This window comes from Schistocerca nitens, chromosome 5, assembly GCF_023898315.1.
Source record: "Schistocerca nitens isolate TAMUIC-IGC-003100 chromosome 5, iqSchNite1.1, whole genome shotgun sequence".
NCBI classification, from domain to species: Eukaryota; Metazoa; Arthropoda; class Insecta; order Orthoptera; family Acrididae; genus Schistocerca; species Schistocerca nitens.
Genome location: NC_064618.1, coordinates 506,885,119 through 506,898,269, shown reverse-complemented (window position 1 = coordinate 506,898,269; position 13,151 = coordinate 506,885,119). Strand labels below are relative to the sequence as shown.

Genomic DNA, 13,151 nt, shown 5'->3' with positions numbered 1-13,151 from the left:
TCAGTATATTGTCAGTATCGTATTGCACAGATAACAATATGAATTAGGATAAATTGCTGTGTCTATTCCATCCTGCTCCCAACCCATTGTCCCATGGCTCATATCCCTGTAAAAGCCCTAGTTGCAAAACCAGTCTCACACATCTTCCTACCACCTACTCCAACCTTTTCACAGGCGTCTCCTACCTGACCGAAGGCAGCGCCAGTTCTGAAAGCAACCATGTGTTTTACTGACTTAGCTGCAACCATTGTGTGGCATTCTATGTGGGTATGACTGCTAACAAGCTGTCTGTCCACGTGAATGGCCCCTACCAAACTGTGGAACTGATGAACAGCTGCACCCAGACCATCCAGTTGCTGAGCGTACTGTGCAGTTCACTGTGCTTAACTTGATTGCTTCACTGCCTATGCCATCTGGATCCTCCCCACTAACACCAGCTTCTTTGAACTGCACGGGTGGGAACTCTCCCTGATATATATCCCTTTACCTGTAACCCTGCTGGCTGTAACCTTTACCAGTCGTGCATGTATGAATGTTTGTGTGTTTTTCTGAATCTGATGAATGATTTCATCCAATAGCTTAGTCTTCTTTCAAATTCTCCCACCTGCCACCCACCGTCTCCTTTATGCAGTGAGTAACAATCTATCCTAATTAATGTTTTTGGTGTTCCAGCCAGGATATTACATTGCTACATACATACATACATACATACATGGCAAAATCAGAAGATAACTCTTGATATCAACCCCCTGTTAAATTTTCTTGTGTCAAACAACACTAAAAAAACTATGTATTTCACCATTTTATTTGACTAACTTGTCTGTCCATCAGAACTACATAAATTTCTTCTTCATTGTGTTTTTTTCATTGTCTTCTCCAAACATTTTAATAATTCTTACACTCTAGCTGTATGAAGCGACTTTTTTCTTGTAGCTACAAGGTATTTGTAAACTTGACTTACAGTTCCTAAGATCTGCAGCGGGTGCTGGGTAGATAAAGAATGGAACAGGGCAAAGTGTTTCTAGACAAACTATTTCCATACTACAGGGTAAATGTAAAATTATGTGTTCCACAAATCTACATCTGCAGAATAGATAACGAATAGTAATTTACTGTGTCTGTTACAGTTAATGTGGTAAGACACACACAAAATACACAGTACATACAGTCACATTGTACACTCAGTCTCTCTTTTACTTCTGATAATAAACTTCGTATTCCCCAACTGTAATTTAACATTCAGCATTTTTACCAAATTAGCTAGTTCATTACAAAGGTACTAATTACCCAAGTAACATCCTCCATATTTGCCATGTGACTGCTGAAAGCTTCTTCAAGGATGGCAGCTATGTTTATGCCATCGAAGGGAACTAAATAAAATGTAACCACAATAAAGGCATATAAAAGATCTATGTTGGAAATGAGGAAGGATTCCTCTTTTAAGAGAAAGGGTGACAAAGTGTATTTGGGAGGGGAGAGATGAAAGAAGGAAAATTGGAAAGAGATGAGAAATATTATTGAAATTAATTATAGCTTTGTCCCCACACATTATGGTAACTTGAATTATGCATAGTAGTATACTAGCCCTGACAGGACAGGAGTCCTTCTTTAATTTCTGTGCGCATTAGCTTTTTGTCAGATCTGTCTCTTTCAGTTTAGATCTGTTACCTTTAAGCAGGAAATGATGTTACAGCAGTATGGAACGATCAGCATTCCAGCACAATCTGTTGGACTTGGTTTAGTTTGGATGCAGATCTTTCGTGTTTCCTATATGGTTTAGCGTACACATTTGAAAGGCAAAGACTTAATTGTTTGTCAACATTGTAGTTCTAAACCAATTACAAAAAAAGTCAAGAAACTACAACAATTCGTGTGTCAGTTACATTGTTTCACAGGTTGTAGTTCCTTATTTGAATGGTTGTAGCGACTGGAATATCATGTATTTGTTTGCTGGCCGTGCTTAGATAACATTGTGTGAAGCACAGTATATCAAATGCTAAATGTTGAAAAATTGGTAGAGTCCTATGGCAGGCAGGCATGTTTATTTATTCAGTAAAAGTGCAGAGGGGAAGAAACTAAAGGGAATGTGTAAGAAGAGCAACAAATAGGTAGGTAAAAAATAATGATAGGGAAAGTGAAACAGTTAAAAAAAGCAGAAATGAAAAATAATATTAAAGAACTTAGAACACAGAAGTAGAATGAAATGAATGCAAAGTAATGTTAGGAACAATGCACGGATCAATTTCCATTTTTTCAATTTCATCTCTTATATATATATATATACACACACATTCGATTTTCCGGTTTCTTTGTATTTAATTTTTTTGCTTTACAATTACATCTACTTGCCCCTTCCACTTATGCTTACATGTCACGTATAAGGTGTTTCTGATTTCAGGATTTTTAATCTTTTCTGTCATGTTCCTTTTTAATTTCTGTTCCAATGTAATCTTGTGTTCCATAGTTCGGTAGGTGTGTGTGTGTGTGTGATGTTGGACAAACACTATTTTTATTTGACACTTTACGTACTTCAGTAGTAATTTCTAATTTAAAACATTACACATACTATGGTTGTCATATTCTGTGTTACCTTTTTTATAACGTGCCATGGCTGGATCATTATAACATAAGCTATCAATGATATTTCACTAAAGATTTGAATCACTTAATGACATGCTTGTCAAAATAAACACGCATGTACTATGGACTGTTTGTTGCAAGTAAAATGCTTAAATACACAGCATAGGTAAAACAGGAAATACGGTCAATTACAGTGGCTAAGATTGTCCAGTATTGCTGAATTTGTTCTGTATTTTTTGTTTCTTCTGGAGAAGTTTCTTTGTTGTTTGACCCTAACTCATCAAGAGTTGCGTAAGAGTAGTCTTCCTGAAACATCAGGCATGGTTTAGTTCAATGACAAAAAACATATTAATAAAGCAAGAACGTATTGTAAAACATTTACTTACTGTATTCATTATTGGTGGCAGGAACAGAATTCTGTGCAAGTACTTATTCGACAGAATATAACACACCTTCCTTGGCAGAGCACATCTAAACTTATAACGTGTGAGGCAGATGACAAGAGTGGAAATAAAAAGCGAAAGAGCCATTGCTATTAATCCTGAACAATATGCAAACACTGTAAGACATACAGAAAGTTCAGTTGGATCTTGCCTTTCACTGTTCAGCTTTATATGCGTAAACTTAATCTATAAGCCATACTTACAAATAGGTGGTACATTGTATGCTGGAGTTGGCAGCAGATTCCCAAACTCAATTATAAATTTTGACAGTATGATCATACCACAACAAGAACAAAGAACTTTGTATTGGCCGTCAGGAGGAAGCCAAAATGACACTAATGTCATCAAAATGCAAGCTGAAAAAGAATGGTGTTTGTTAAGACTACTGATTCTGCACAGCTGTTCCCAACTAATCAGTGCAACAGTTAATGTCAACTTTCCATGTTATTTTTATTAAATCTAAAAGCTAAGAGAATAAACTGAAAATTGTGTGTTATTAAGAATAAATTTATTTTAGATTAGATTAGCAAACCTTTTATTATATAGATCTACAGCAAGGAGATCTGCAAGGATGTAGAACATGTTGTAAAGCGAGCATACATTGATGAGCCAAAACATTATGACCACTGCTTAATATAATAGCCTGTTTGTCCATCTTTGGAAAAAAATACATCACTGCTTCTGTGTATCAGGGATCTGACAGTTTTTTGGCAGGTGTGTGGAGATATACGGCATTAGATGTCTATGTGCAGTTCATGTACTTTGTGTAAATAATGGGTCGCTGATTTGTGTACGTGGTGATGGTGCCCGATAATGACTCAGATGGGTTCCATACGATTTACAACAGGCGAATTTTGTTGCTGAGACATCAGTGTGAGTTTACTATAATGTTCCTGAAACAAGTGTAGCATGGTTCCGGCTCCGAAACACAGACAGTTATACTGCAGAAAGGTGACATCGATGTTGGGGAAGACATAAAAAATGTGAAGGGATGCAGGTGGTTCGCAGCTGTCAGCGTGTCTTCCATTACTACCAGAGGTCCCATCCAAGTGCAGGATAATCTCTCCCATAGCATAATACTGCTCCCACAGTCTGTGTCCATGGTGTGCTGCACGTTTCAAGCTGCCATTCACCTTGATGATGGCATTTATAAAGACAACCATCGAGCAAGTGTGGCAAAACTGCGATTCACCAAAAGAGCCGACATTTTTCCATTGATCAATGGTCACATCCTGATAGTTCTGTGCCCATTGCAATCGTAATTGATGATGTCGTTGGATCTACATGTGAACGTGTAGGGGTGGTCTACTGCGGACCTCCATATTCAACAATGTATGATGAACAGTGTGCTCCGAAACACTTGTGTATACACCAGCATTGTGCTCTGTCGGCAGAGATGCAACAGATTACCATCCATCCTACTTTGCAGAGCAGATAAGCCTCCAAGCTCTACATTCTGTGAAGAGTAGTGGACATCCAATCTTTTAGCACATAGTGGTAGTTTCACTGTCCTCATACCTCTTTACATAGATGCTCACGACAATAGCATGTGAACATTCAACCAGCTTTACTATTTTTGAGATACTTGCTCACAGGCTCCGCGTAACAATAATCAGCTCTTTGTCAACATGACTTATCTCAAGGGATCTCACAATTTGTAGCCCATGTCTTCACTCCAGTAATTCCTTGTCCATGACTGCTATGCTTACATACTTTTGTTACTGCGTCACGTATCTCCAATGCCACCAGGCGGCATCCAACATCGCATTAGACAGTGTTGGTAATGTTTTGGCTTATCAGAGTATATGTAACATACAGAAAAGATATAATAATGTTCTTCTCACAAATCCTAAGTAAAATGGTGTCATGTATGTGGAATAGGTCCAAAAATCAGAAATATATTGGAGAATTAATGTCAGAACTTGTCACAAACAATTAAACATATATACACTCAGGTACATAACATAATTTTTTGGGTGAAGTACATGTGCATCATCAAACAGAAAGTATTTTACAAAACTTATTTACATTGATGACATTACCTCAGTGATGATGAGCCGAAGTGAGATTTTACTTAGCAATCATTTTTATGTAATTACTAATACATGCATCAGTTGCTTCTGCAAAGAAGTTTGTCTCTCTTGTACCAGTCCCTCGCCATCTCATTTCCTATGTTACAAGACCTTTCTTCTTTTTTTTTAAATTTATTCCCAGTTTTCGTGAGAGTTATTAAGTAATGGATGATAGCTGCAAACTCCTTTTAAAATTATCTATATCATGTCAAGTGATTTAGTTTTCAGTGAATGCATTGAGTATTTATTTGCATACTGCCAAATACAGGAGTGACCTGTGGATTTATTTACAATAAACTTTTTCTTACAGTAATGGATGGTTAGGTATAATATAAAGGGAAACACACGACAAAGGATATTGGGAAATGAAGGCATATGTTGACCCAGTAAGAATTGCAAGGGGGTACATGTGAACAGAAGGAATAAAAGGTGGGACTGTCAGATGTGTACACAAGCGAGAAAAGGTTGAAAGATAATTGTCCATATGTACTTTAATAATGTTAGATTTATTGTACACCAAGAAAAGAAATTGAAATTGAGAGGGGATGAATTGATGTGAGAATAAGACGACTGATATTGTATTGTTCCAAAATATTAACTACATGTAACAGTCAGATATTGCAAGTATTGAATTGATTGTTTAAGATTGGTATATATGTTGATAAAAGAAATACAGATAAGAAGTACAGATTCATTCCTCATTTTCACATTAGCATTTTGCATCAAGTACAATAAACGTCTGAATACTTGAACTACAGACAACTGATGCTTTGGATAAAGAGCACCTCTGTCATTATGGCAAACAAGTAGGATGCCATCAGACCATGTACTGTCTATAATGACAGTTGAGCACAGGATGACAAGACATGCAGTATCAGCACGTTTGATTGTGACCAGATTGTGGGTGCCTAATGTGTGAATCATCTTCAACATCTCACAGGCACTGGACTCTACTCATGCCACTATGCCAAGGGAGTACTTTGAGTGCCTCAGTCTGTGGGAAACTACTGCCACAAGAGTCAGCTGCTGTAGGCAACAGTATGTTGGTGACAAGGTTTGCATCTAACTATCATTATGCATACATATACCACACTGATGCAAACCATCCACAACTTCAATGCTGGGCAACAACTAGTGAATAACTATACCATCCAAAAGTAGCACCTCATTACGGGGTGCAGAGGACATTACCTGTACCCATCACGTGGCTCTGAGATTAGTGTAGATACTGGAATATCACCATTCGATGATCAAAGAGCGTAGAAAGGTTGCCTTTGCTGAAGAGTCAGCGTGCACTGTAAGTCAGTAAATGCCAATGGCAGAATATGATTACTTCAAAAACTACATGATACACTCCATACAAATTGTTACCAGAGAATCTTGCAGGAAGGTGGTGGAGGTATTCTCATATAGGGATATGTTTAGAGGGGATGCAATGCAATATGTGACAGGTATGCTGTAACCTCTCATTTGCAAATGATACTGGAACATATTGTCTGATGATGTGTATGGGTTTGTTCACTTGTAACACTCATTGAGCAGCTTGTACCTGCAGCAAGACAATAAACCACAGTATCACTCACAAATTCTGTCACAAATGGTTTGAGGAACATTCAATAGATATGAGATTGTGTGTGTGCTCATGGCCCCTCCCACCCCCCTTCCCATCCTACACCTACCATGTAACATGCCTTCTGACCTTTGTACTGTTGAATACGTCTGAAGCACGATCACTTTTGATGTTTCATGTGGTCCTTGCCACCATATGTAGCTGTCACCAACAGGACAAAGGGTATGTGCTGCAAACCATTTGTTATGTATCTAACTCAACAGCTCATGAATATATTTCTTTGTTGTCCCTTATATTTTCAGCTCTCACTCTTTAAATGTAGTTATTATTGAACAATTTTACACCTTCTCTCATTATGAAGTTTATTTTCGTAAAGAGATTTTGTGCCTTACCAAAAATTATATTTAGAATTTTTTCCACACAGTTGGGTCATTCCATGTCAGCTTAACCAGCGACTCCAGCTCATAGTCTCAGATTTGACTGAAATTCAGTACACTAATTCTACCATGTGTGGAACACCCATGTATGAAGTATTAGTTTCCCCTCCCAATTAGTTCCAGAATTATGGCTTGTGAAATAAGGTGGCGTGACCCGGAAATTGCAACCCGCATCTGGCAATCTATCTTCAGACCCAACTTCAGGTCTTAATAACTTTGGAACTATTCCGCACAGTCCAGTGAAATTTTTACAACCCAGTAATATCCACTTAGAGAACACACTGTATGAATCAGAACACCAACAACATATTTCTGAGGGAAAATATAAAATTCCAAAATGTGATTAAAAAAATGTAATACGTTAAAAGGTAAATATTGTAGGTGCCCTCTATGCCAAATATAATTCACTCAAAAAGGGTATAATTTTTTTGTGGTATGCTTAATGTGGCCTAAACACACACAGAACTCATCATCCCCATATCAGTCACAAAAACTGAGTTACACGCACATGAAAATACAAAAATTTGAAAAATTACCTGAAAAACATGGATTTTCGAAATGTGGTAGCACAAAAGGGACAAGTGGTATCCAAGCCAAATTTCACACACTGCATAAGTAGACCATAATGATATATATCTCAAAATTTCAGCATGTTATTGCAAGACATTTGTGTACAGTGGAAGTTGCTGATGATGCTGTGTTGTACGGGAAGGTGTCGTCGTTGAGTGACTGTAGGAAGATACAAGATGACTTGGACAGGATTTGTGATTGGTGTAAAGAATGGCAGCTAACTCTAAATATAGATAAATGTAAATTAATGCAGATGAATAGGAAAAAGAATCCCGTAATGTTTGAATACTCCATTAGTAGTGTAGCGCTTGACACAGACACGTCGATTAAATATTTGGGCGTAACACTGCAGAGCGATATGAAGTGGGACAAGCGTGTAATGGCAGTTGTGGGGAAGGCGGATAGTCGTCTTTGGTTCATTGGTAGAATTTTGGGAAGATGTGGTTCATCTGTGAAGGAGACCACTTATAAAACACTAATACGACCTATTCTTGAGTACTGCTCGAGCGTTTGGGATCCCTGTCAGCTCAGATTGAGGGAGGACATAGAAGCAATTGTTACTGGTAGGTTTGATCATCACGCGAGTGTTACGGAAATGCTTCAGGAACTCGGGTGGGAGTCTATAGAGGTAAGGAGGTGTTCTTTTCATGAATCACTACTGAGGAAATTTAGAGAACCAGCATGTGAGGCTAACTGCAGTACAATTTTACTGCTGCCAACTTATATTTCGCAGAAAGACCACAAAGATAAGATAAGAGAGATTAGGGTTCGTACAGAGGCATATAGGCAGTCATTTTTCCCTCGTTCTGTTTGGGAGTGGAACAGGGAGAGAAGATGCTAGTTGTGGTACGAGGTAGCCTCCGCCACACACCGTATGGTGGAATGTGGTGTATGTATGTAGATGTAGATATGTGGTGATGTGGCTATTGTTCCACAAAACAATTTTGTAAAAACATATCGTAAACTGTTCTGCCTCTTCTTATCCTCTCCCACAACTGTTTAATCACTAAGCAACAACATATAGACAGTTTAACACAACCTATCATTAATGTTTACTGCACCTTAACTGCTAAAACCCAGTCGATTGTGCTTCAAACAGAAGTTCTCCCACACTTCAGCTACTGTACTCTGTACATTGAGTGGCAAATTGCACTGTCTTCCTGACACTGTGGTAGGAACTGGAACTGTCATAAGAACATGTTCAAAAGAAATCCAACACCTGTCTGCCAAACGTGGCCAATGAAATGATCTTGCTGGTCCTGCTGGTGCCATGAAGTTCACAAATACATCACCTTCTGCTTCACAGCACTCTGCAACACATCCTAAGTACTATTTGTCATCATAAACAGCAATAACATAGCAACCTAGTTGTATGTAGCTGCATTTGCTTCTGAATTCTGAGTCAGACACACTGTGAAGACACATGTTGTGCATGAACCTATAGTTGTAACCAGACAGTCTGCTCATCTGCACATTGTCAAGAGTCCGCTGGAGAGAAGTGATGATGGCTCCTTGTGCCTGAAACAGTTTTAACGTGTTCTAGACTGCTTTTTAGCAACTCTTCGACTGATTTCACCTCATCTTTCGAAACATAGAATGATTGTATGCCAGAGATATTTTTCTGTACCCAGGTAAATAATTGAAGAGGTGTTAGAATGTGACCTTCTGTAGGGTGCTGCAGACTAGCTCGTGATGCCATGCGCTTAATGGTAGAACCAATACCATCACATACATTTTTACCATGACTTTTTGTGAAAAAAATTTCATTCTGCGTGAATCTGAAAATCATGGTAATGCATGCATACATTTTTGAGATTTTTACAGTGTATGTACTGACTAGCTGCCCCATCACTGAAGTATTTCACGAAATGTATGTGAGGCAGCTTGTTTTTCCCATATGCCATGACAGTGCAAATGTGGGCATGAACTGCAATGGCATCATGAATTAAACAGTCACTAAAAATGCACAGGCTCATGACAGACACATCACCTGATTCACCTCTATAGTAAATCGCAAATGGCTGGAGAGTTGCTTGACTGTTGTCCCAATGATATCCTTGGATGACATCTTGAAATATAAATGCATAATTTTCAGAAAAGTCTAGTATTACTATAATTTCATCTTGTTTCAAATTATCCTTACAAAACTGGAGATAAGCTGATTGTGCTGTTGCTGTGAAGCTGTGTGTGGTCAGTTTGTCCATTTTTTGACAACTCATTTCAACAAAATCTTCCACTGTACTTTGCTTTGTTTCAAGACTTGTGCGATCCATGTGTGTCCATTGTTTATAAGAAACAAGTTCATCGTCATCCACAAGGAGTTCACCATACAGTTTGTTATTCATGTGTTCTGCAAGATTTGCCTTACCAGGACACTTTTCACACCTGTGTATCATGCACTGAAAGGAACTGATGTCACACACTAGCAGCTTCATTGCACCTTTGTAATCCAGACCAGAATCCTTTATAGCAGCGAACATCAGCTAAGCATTTTGATGGGTCTCACATGCACAAACATTGTGTGTGTCTCTTGCATTTACAGGCACAACCCACTTTGGCCGAAGATTGAAAAAAGATGATAAACCGACTTTGGTATTGGGATACTTTTCCTTGAATTCTACATATAGTTCTGATATGTTGCATAGCAACAGTCTTTTTTGCATCTGTACACGTACATTTCCCATTTTCACCATTACATAGTCTTTTTTTCCAGGCATTATTCAGCTGTAGTCATTATTTTCATAAAACTCCGACATTAGCACCTTTATTTCTGAACTCAATTGCTTACCCTGAGCCTGCTGAAGTTGTGGAAACACTCCTTGGGTTGCTTGTATATTCCTAGCTTGCTTTACCATATATGTAGAAACGTGGAATTCTTTTGCAGTGTAGTCAATAGCCCAGCTGGAAGGTGCAAGGGTAAGAATAGCTACTTTTTCTAGTGTGTGGACATGGCACATTTTTCTTTCAAATCGTGCACAATTTTGTCCAAATCAGAGCATTTCTGGCATGATTTCTGTTCCTTTGGAGCAGATAGTTCTTCCTCTTGCATCATTAGTGTAATAATAATAATAATAATAATAATAATAATAATAATAATATTTATTCAACATCAAATAATCAAATACAATCCCTAGAAATAATACAGTTTCAGGACATCATACAGATTATTCTTCTGAATACGTCAGTTTATAAATTACAAACTAAAGATTTGTTTGTATTAATAAATTTTACATTTTGATGGATTTTACATTTGGTGATGGATTTTACATTTGGTAGTATACAATCACAATATTACAAATATTGTTTTTATCAACATTATATTAGTTGTAGGTTACTTAAAACTATGAGCTTGACATACTTATGAAGCACTTTTCATACAGATATAATACTCGTCTAGGGAATAGAAAGGGTTTTCAATTAGAATTCTTTTTAGCTGATCTTTTAATTTGTCAGTAGGAAGGGTTATGAGACTTTTTGGTAGGGCATTGGCTAGCTTCAGCCCAGCATGAAGCGCACTTTTTTCATATAAAGCTGTTCTGTAGCTATTTACATGGTATCTGAACTTTTGCCTTGTATCGTACCGGTGCAAGTCACAGTTGAAATTTGGATTTATTGTTTTCACAAGCAATATAACTTTCAATATGTATACACCTATAATGGTAAGCACACCTAATTTTGGGAACAGATTCCGACATGATTCTCGAGGTTTGGCACCACAAATAATTCTGATAGCTTTTTTCTGTAGTATTAATAATGTACTTACCATACGAAAGCGCTGGCAGGTCGATAGACACACAAACAAACACAATCATACACACAAAATTCTAGCTTTCGCAACCAACGGTTGCTTCATCAGGAAAGAGGGAAGGAGAGGGAAAGACGAAAGGATGTGGGTTTTAAGGGAGAGGGTAAGGAGTCATTCCAATCTCGGGAGCGGAAGGACTTACCTGAGGGGGAAAAAAGGACAGGTATACACTCGCACACACACCCATATCCAACCACACAAATGTCTGCTTGTGTCTGTGTATGTGTGGTTGGATATGGGTGTGTGCACGAGTGTATACCTGTCCTTTTTTCCCCCTAAGGTAAGTCCTTCCGCTCCCGGGATTGGAATGACTCCTTACCCTCTCCCTTAAAACCCACATCCTTTCGTCTTTCCCTCTCCTTCCCTCTTTCCTGATGAAGCAACCGTTGGTTGCGAAAGCTAGAATTTTGTGTGTATGATTGTGTTTGTTTGTGTGTCTATCGACCTGCCAGCACTTTCGTATGGTAAGTCACATCATCTTTGTTTTTAGATATATTTTTCCTGCGTGGAATGTTTCCCTCTATTATAATAATGTACTTAGGTTGGCTTGAGTTGTTGCACCCCATATTTCTACAGCATAGTTTAAGTTTGATGAGAATAGGGCATGATAAGCAGTTTTTAGTACACACATGTCCTTACAATATTTGCTAAGGAATCAGTATGCATGTCCCATTTGAGGCTGTTCTGGATTGTAATTCCCAAGAACTTTGTCGATTTTTCCTTTTTTACAATGTCATTTCCTATGGATAATTTCATGTCAAATTCTATTTGTTTCCTTGTGTTAAATTCCATCATTGCAGTCTTTGAAGCACTTACATTTAGATGGCTTTCATTAAAATACTTGACTATTTCATTAGTTACACTGTTGCACAGTACCTCCAGACTATCATAGTCTTTGTGTTTACACTCTATTGATGTGTCATCTGCATACAATATTTTTGTACAGTTAGGAGAACAATACTGTATATCATTAACATAAATCAAGAAAAGAAGGGGTCCCAACAAGACAGAACCTTGAGGCACTCCATATTTGATATCAGTAATTTTAGATTTGTAAGACCCACTGTTTGTTTTTCGCAAGACAAATTGTTTTCTATTGCTCATATACAATTTTATTAGCTCATAGCCAGTTCCTCTGATACCCAGGTTCCACAGCTTGTCAAGTAATATGGCAATGCAAACACAATCAAAATCTTTTTCTAGATCAAGGAACACTCCAGTTACATACTCCTTGTTCTCTATGGCTGTTGTTATTTTGTCTATTAATCGAGCTGCTGCTACTGATGTTGACTTGTTTTTCATAAAGCCATTCTGATTTTCAAATATTAAATTATGTTGACTCAGGAATGTCATTAGTCTAGTATAAATAACTTTCTCAACTACCTTAGAAAATGCAGGTAAGATTGAGATGGGCCGGTAGTTTTCAATTTTAGATTTATCACCTTTCTTGTAAATCGGGGTTACTTGTGCTGTCTTTAGACTATCTGGGAAACAGCCTGATGCAATTACATAATTTACTGCTGTGGCCATGGCATCAGATATGTTGTCTATGCATCTTTTCAGTGTACTGATAGACAATCCATCATAGCCTGCTGATTTTGTATTTTTTAATGACATTACTATGTTTTTGACTTCCTTGTTATTGGTTGGGGCCAAATATATGCTTTGTTTGAT

The 13,151-nt window shown here is 37.8% G+C and overlaps 2 protein-coding genes across 5 annotated transcripts in view; one reads left to right on the top strand and one right to left on the bottom strand.

The window, feature by feature from the left end:
* Positions 1-13,151, top strand: part of LOC126260832 (vesicle transport protein USE1) — a 135,301-nt gene that overhangs the window by 15,638 nt on the left and 106,512 nt on the right. The gene's annotated exons all lie outside the window — the stretch shown is intronic.
* LOC126260830 (neuronal acetylcholine receptor subunit alpha-10-like) overlaps positions 2,292-13,151 on the bottom strand; it is a 63,417-nt gene continuing 52,557 nt past the window's right edge. For both annotated transcript variants that reach the window (XM_049958219.1, XM_049958220.1), the window contains exons 8-10: positions 3,227-3,379; positions 2,967-3,139; positions 2,292-2,886 (exon numbers count right to left, since the gene is read on the bottom strand). In XM_049958219.1, coding sequence (XP_049814176.1) covers positions 2,701-2,886; positions 2,967-3,139; positions 3,227-3,379 — 512 coding nt within the window. In that variant the 3' untranslated portion in view covers positions 2,292-2,700. The remainder of the gene's footprint in view (positions 2,887-2,966; positions 3,140-3,226; positions 3,380-13,151) is intronic.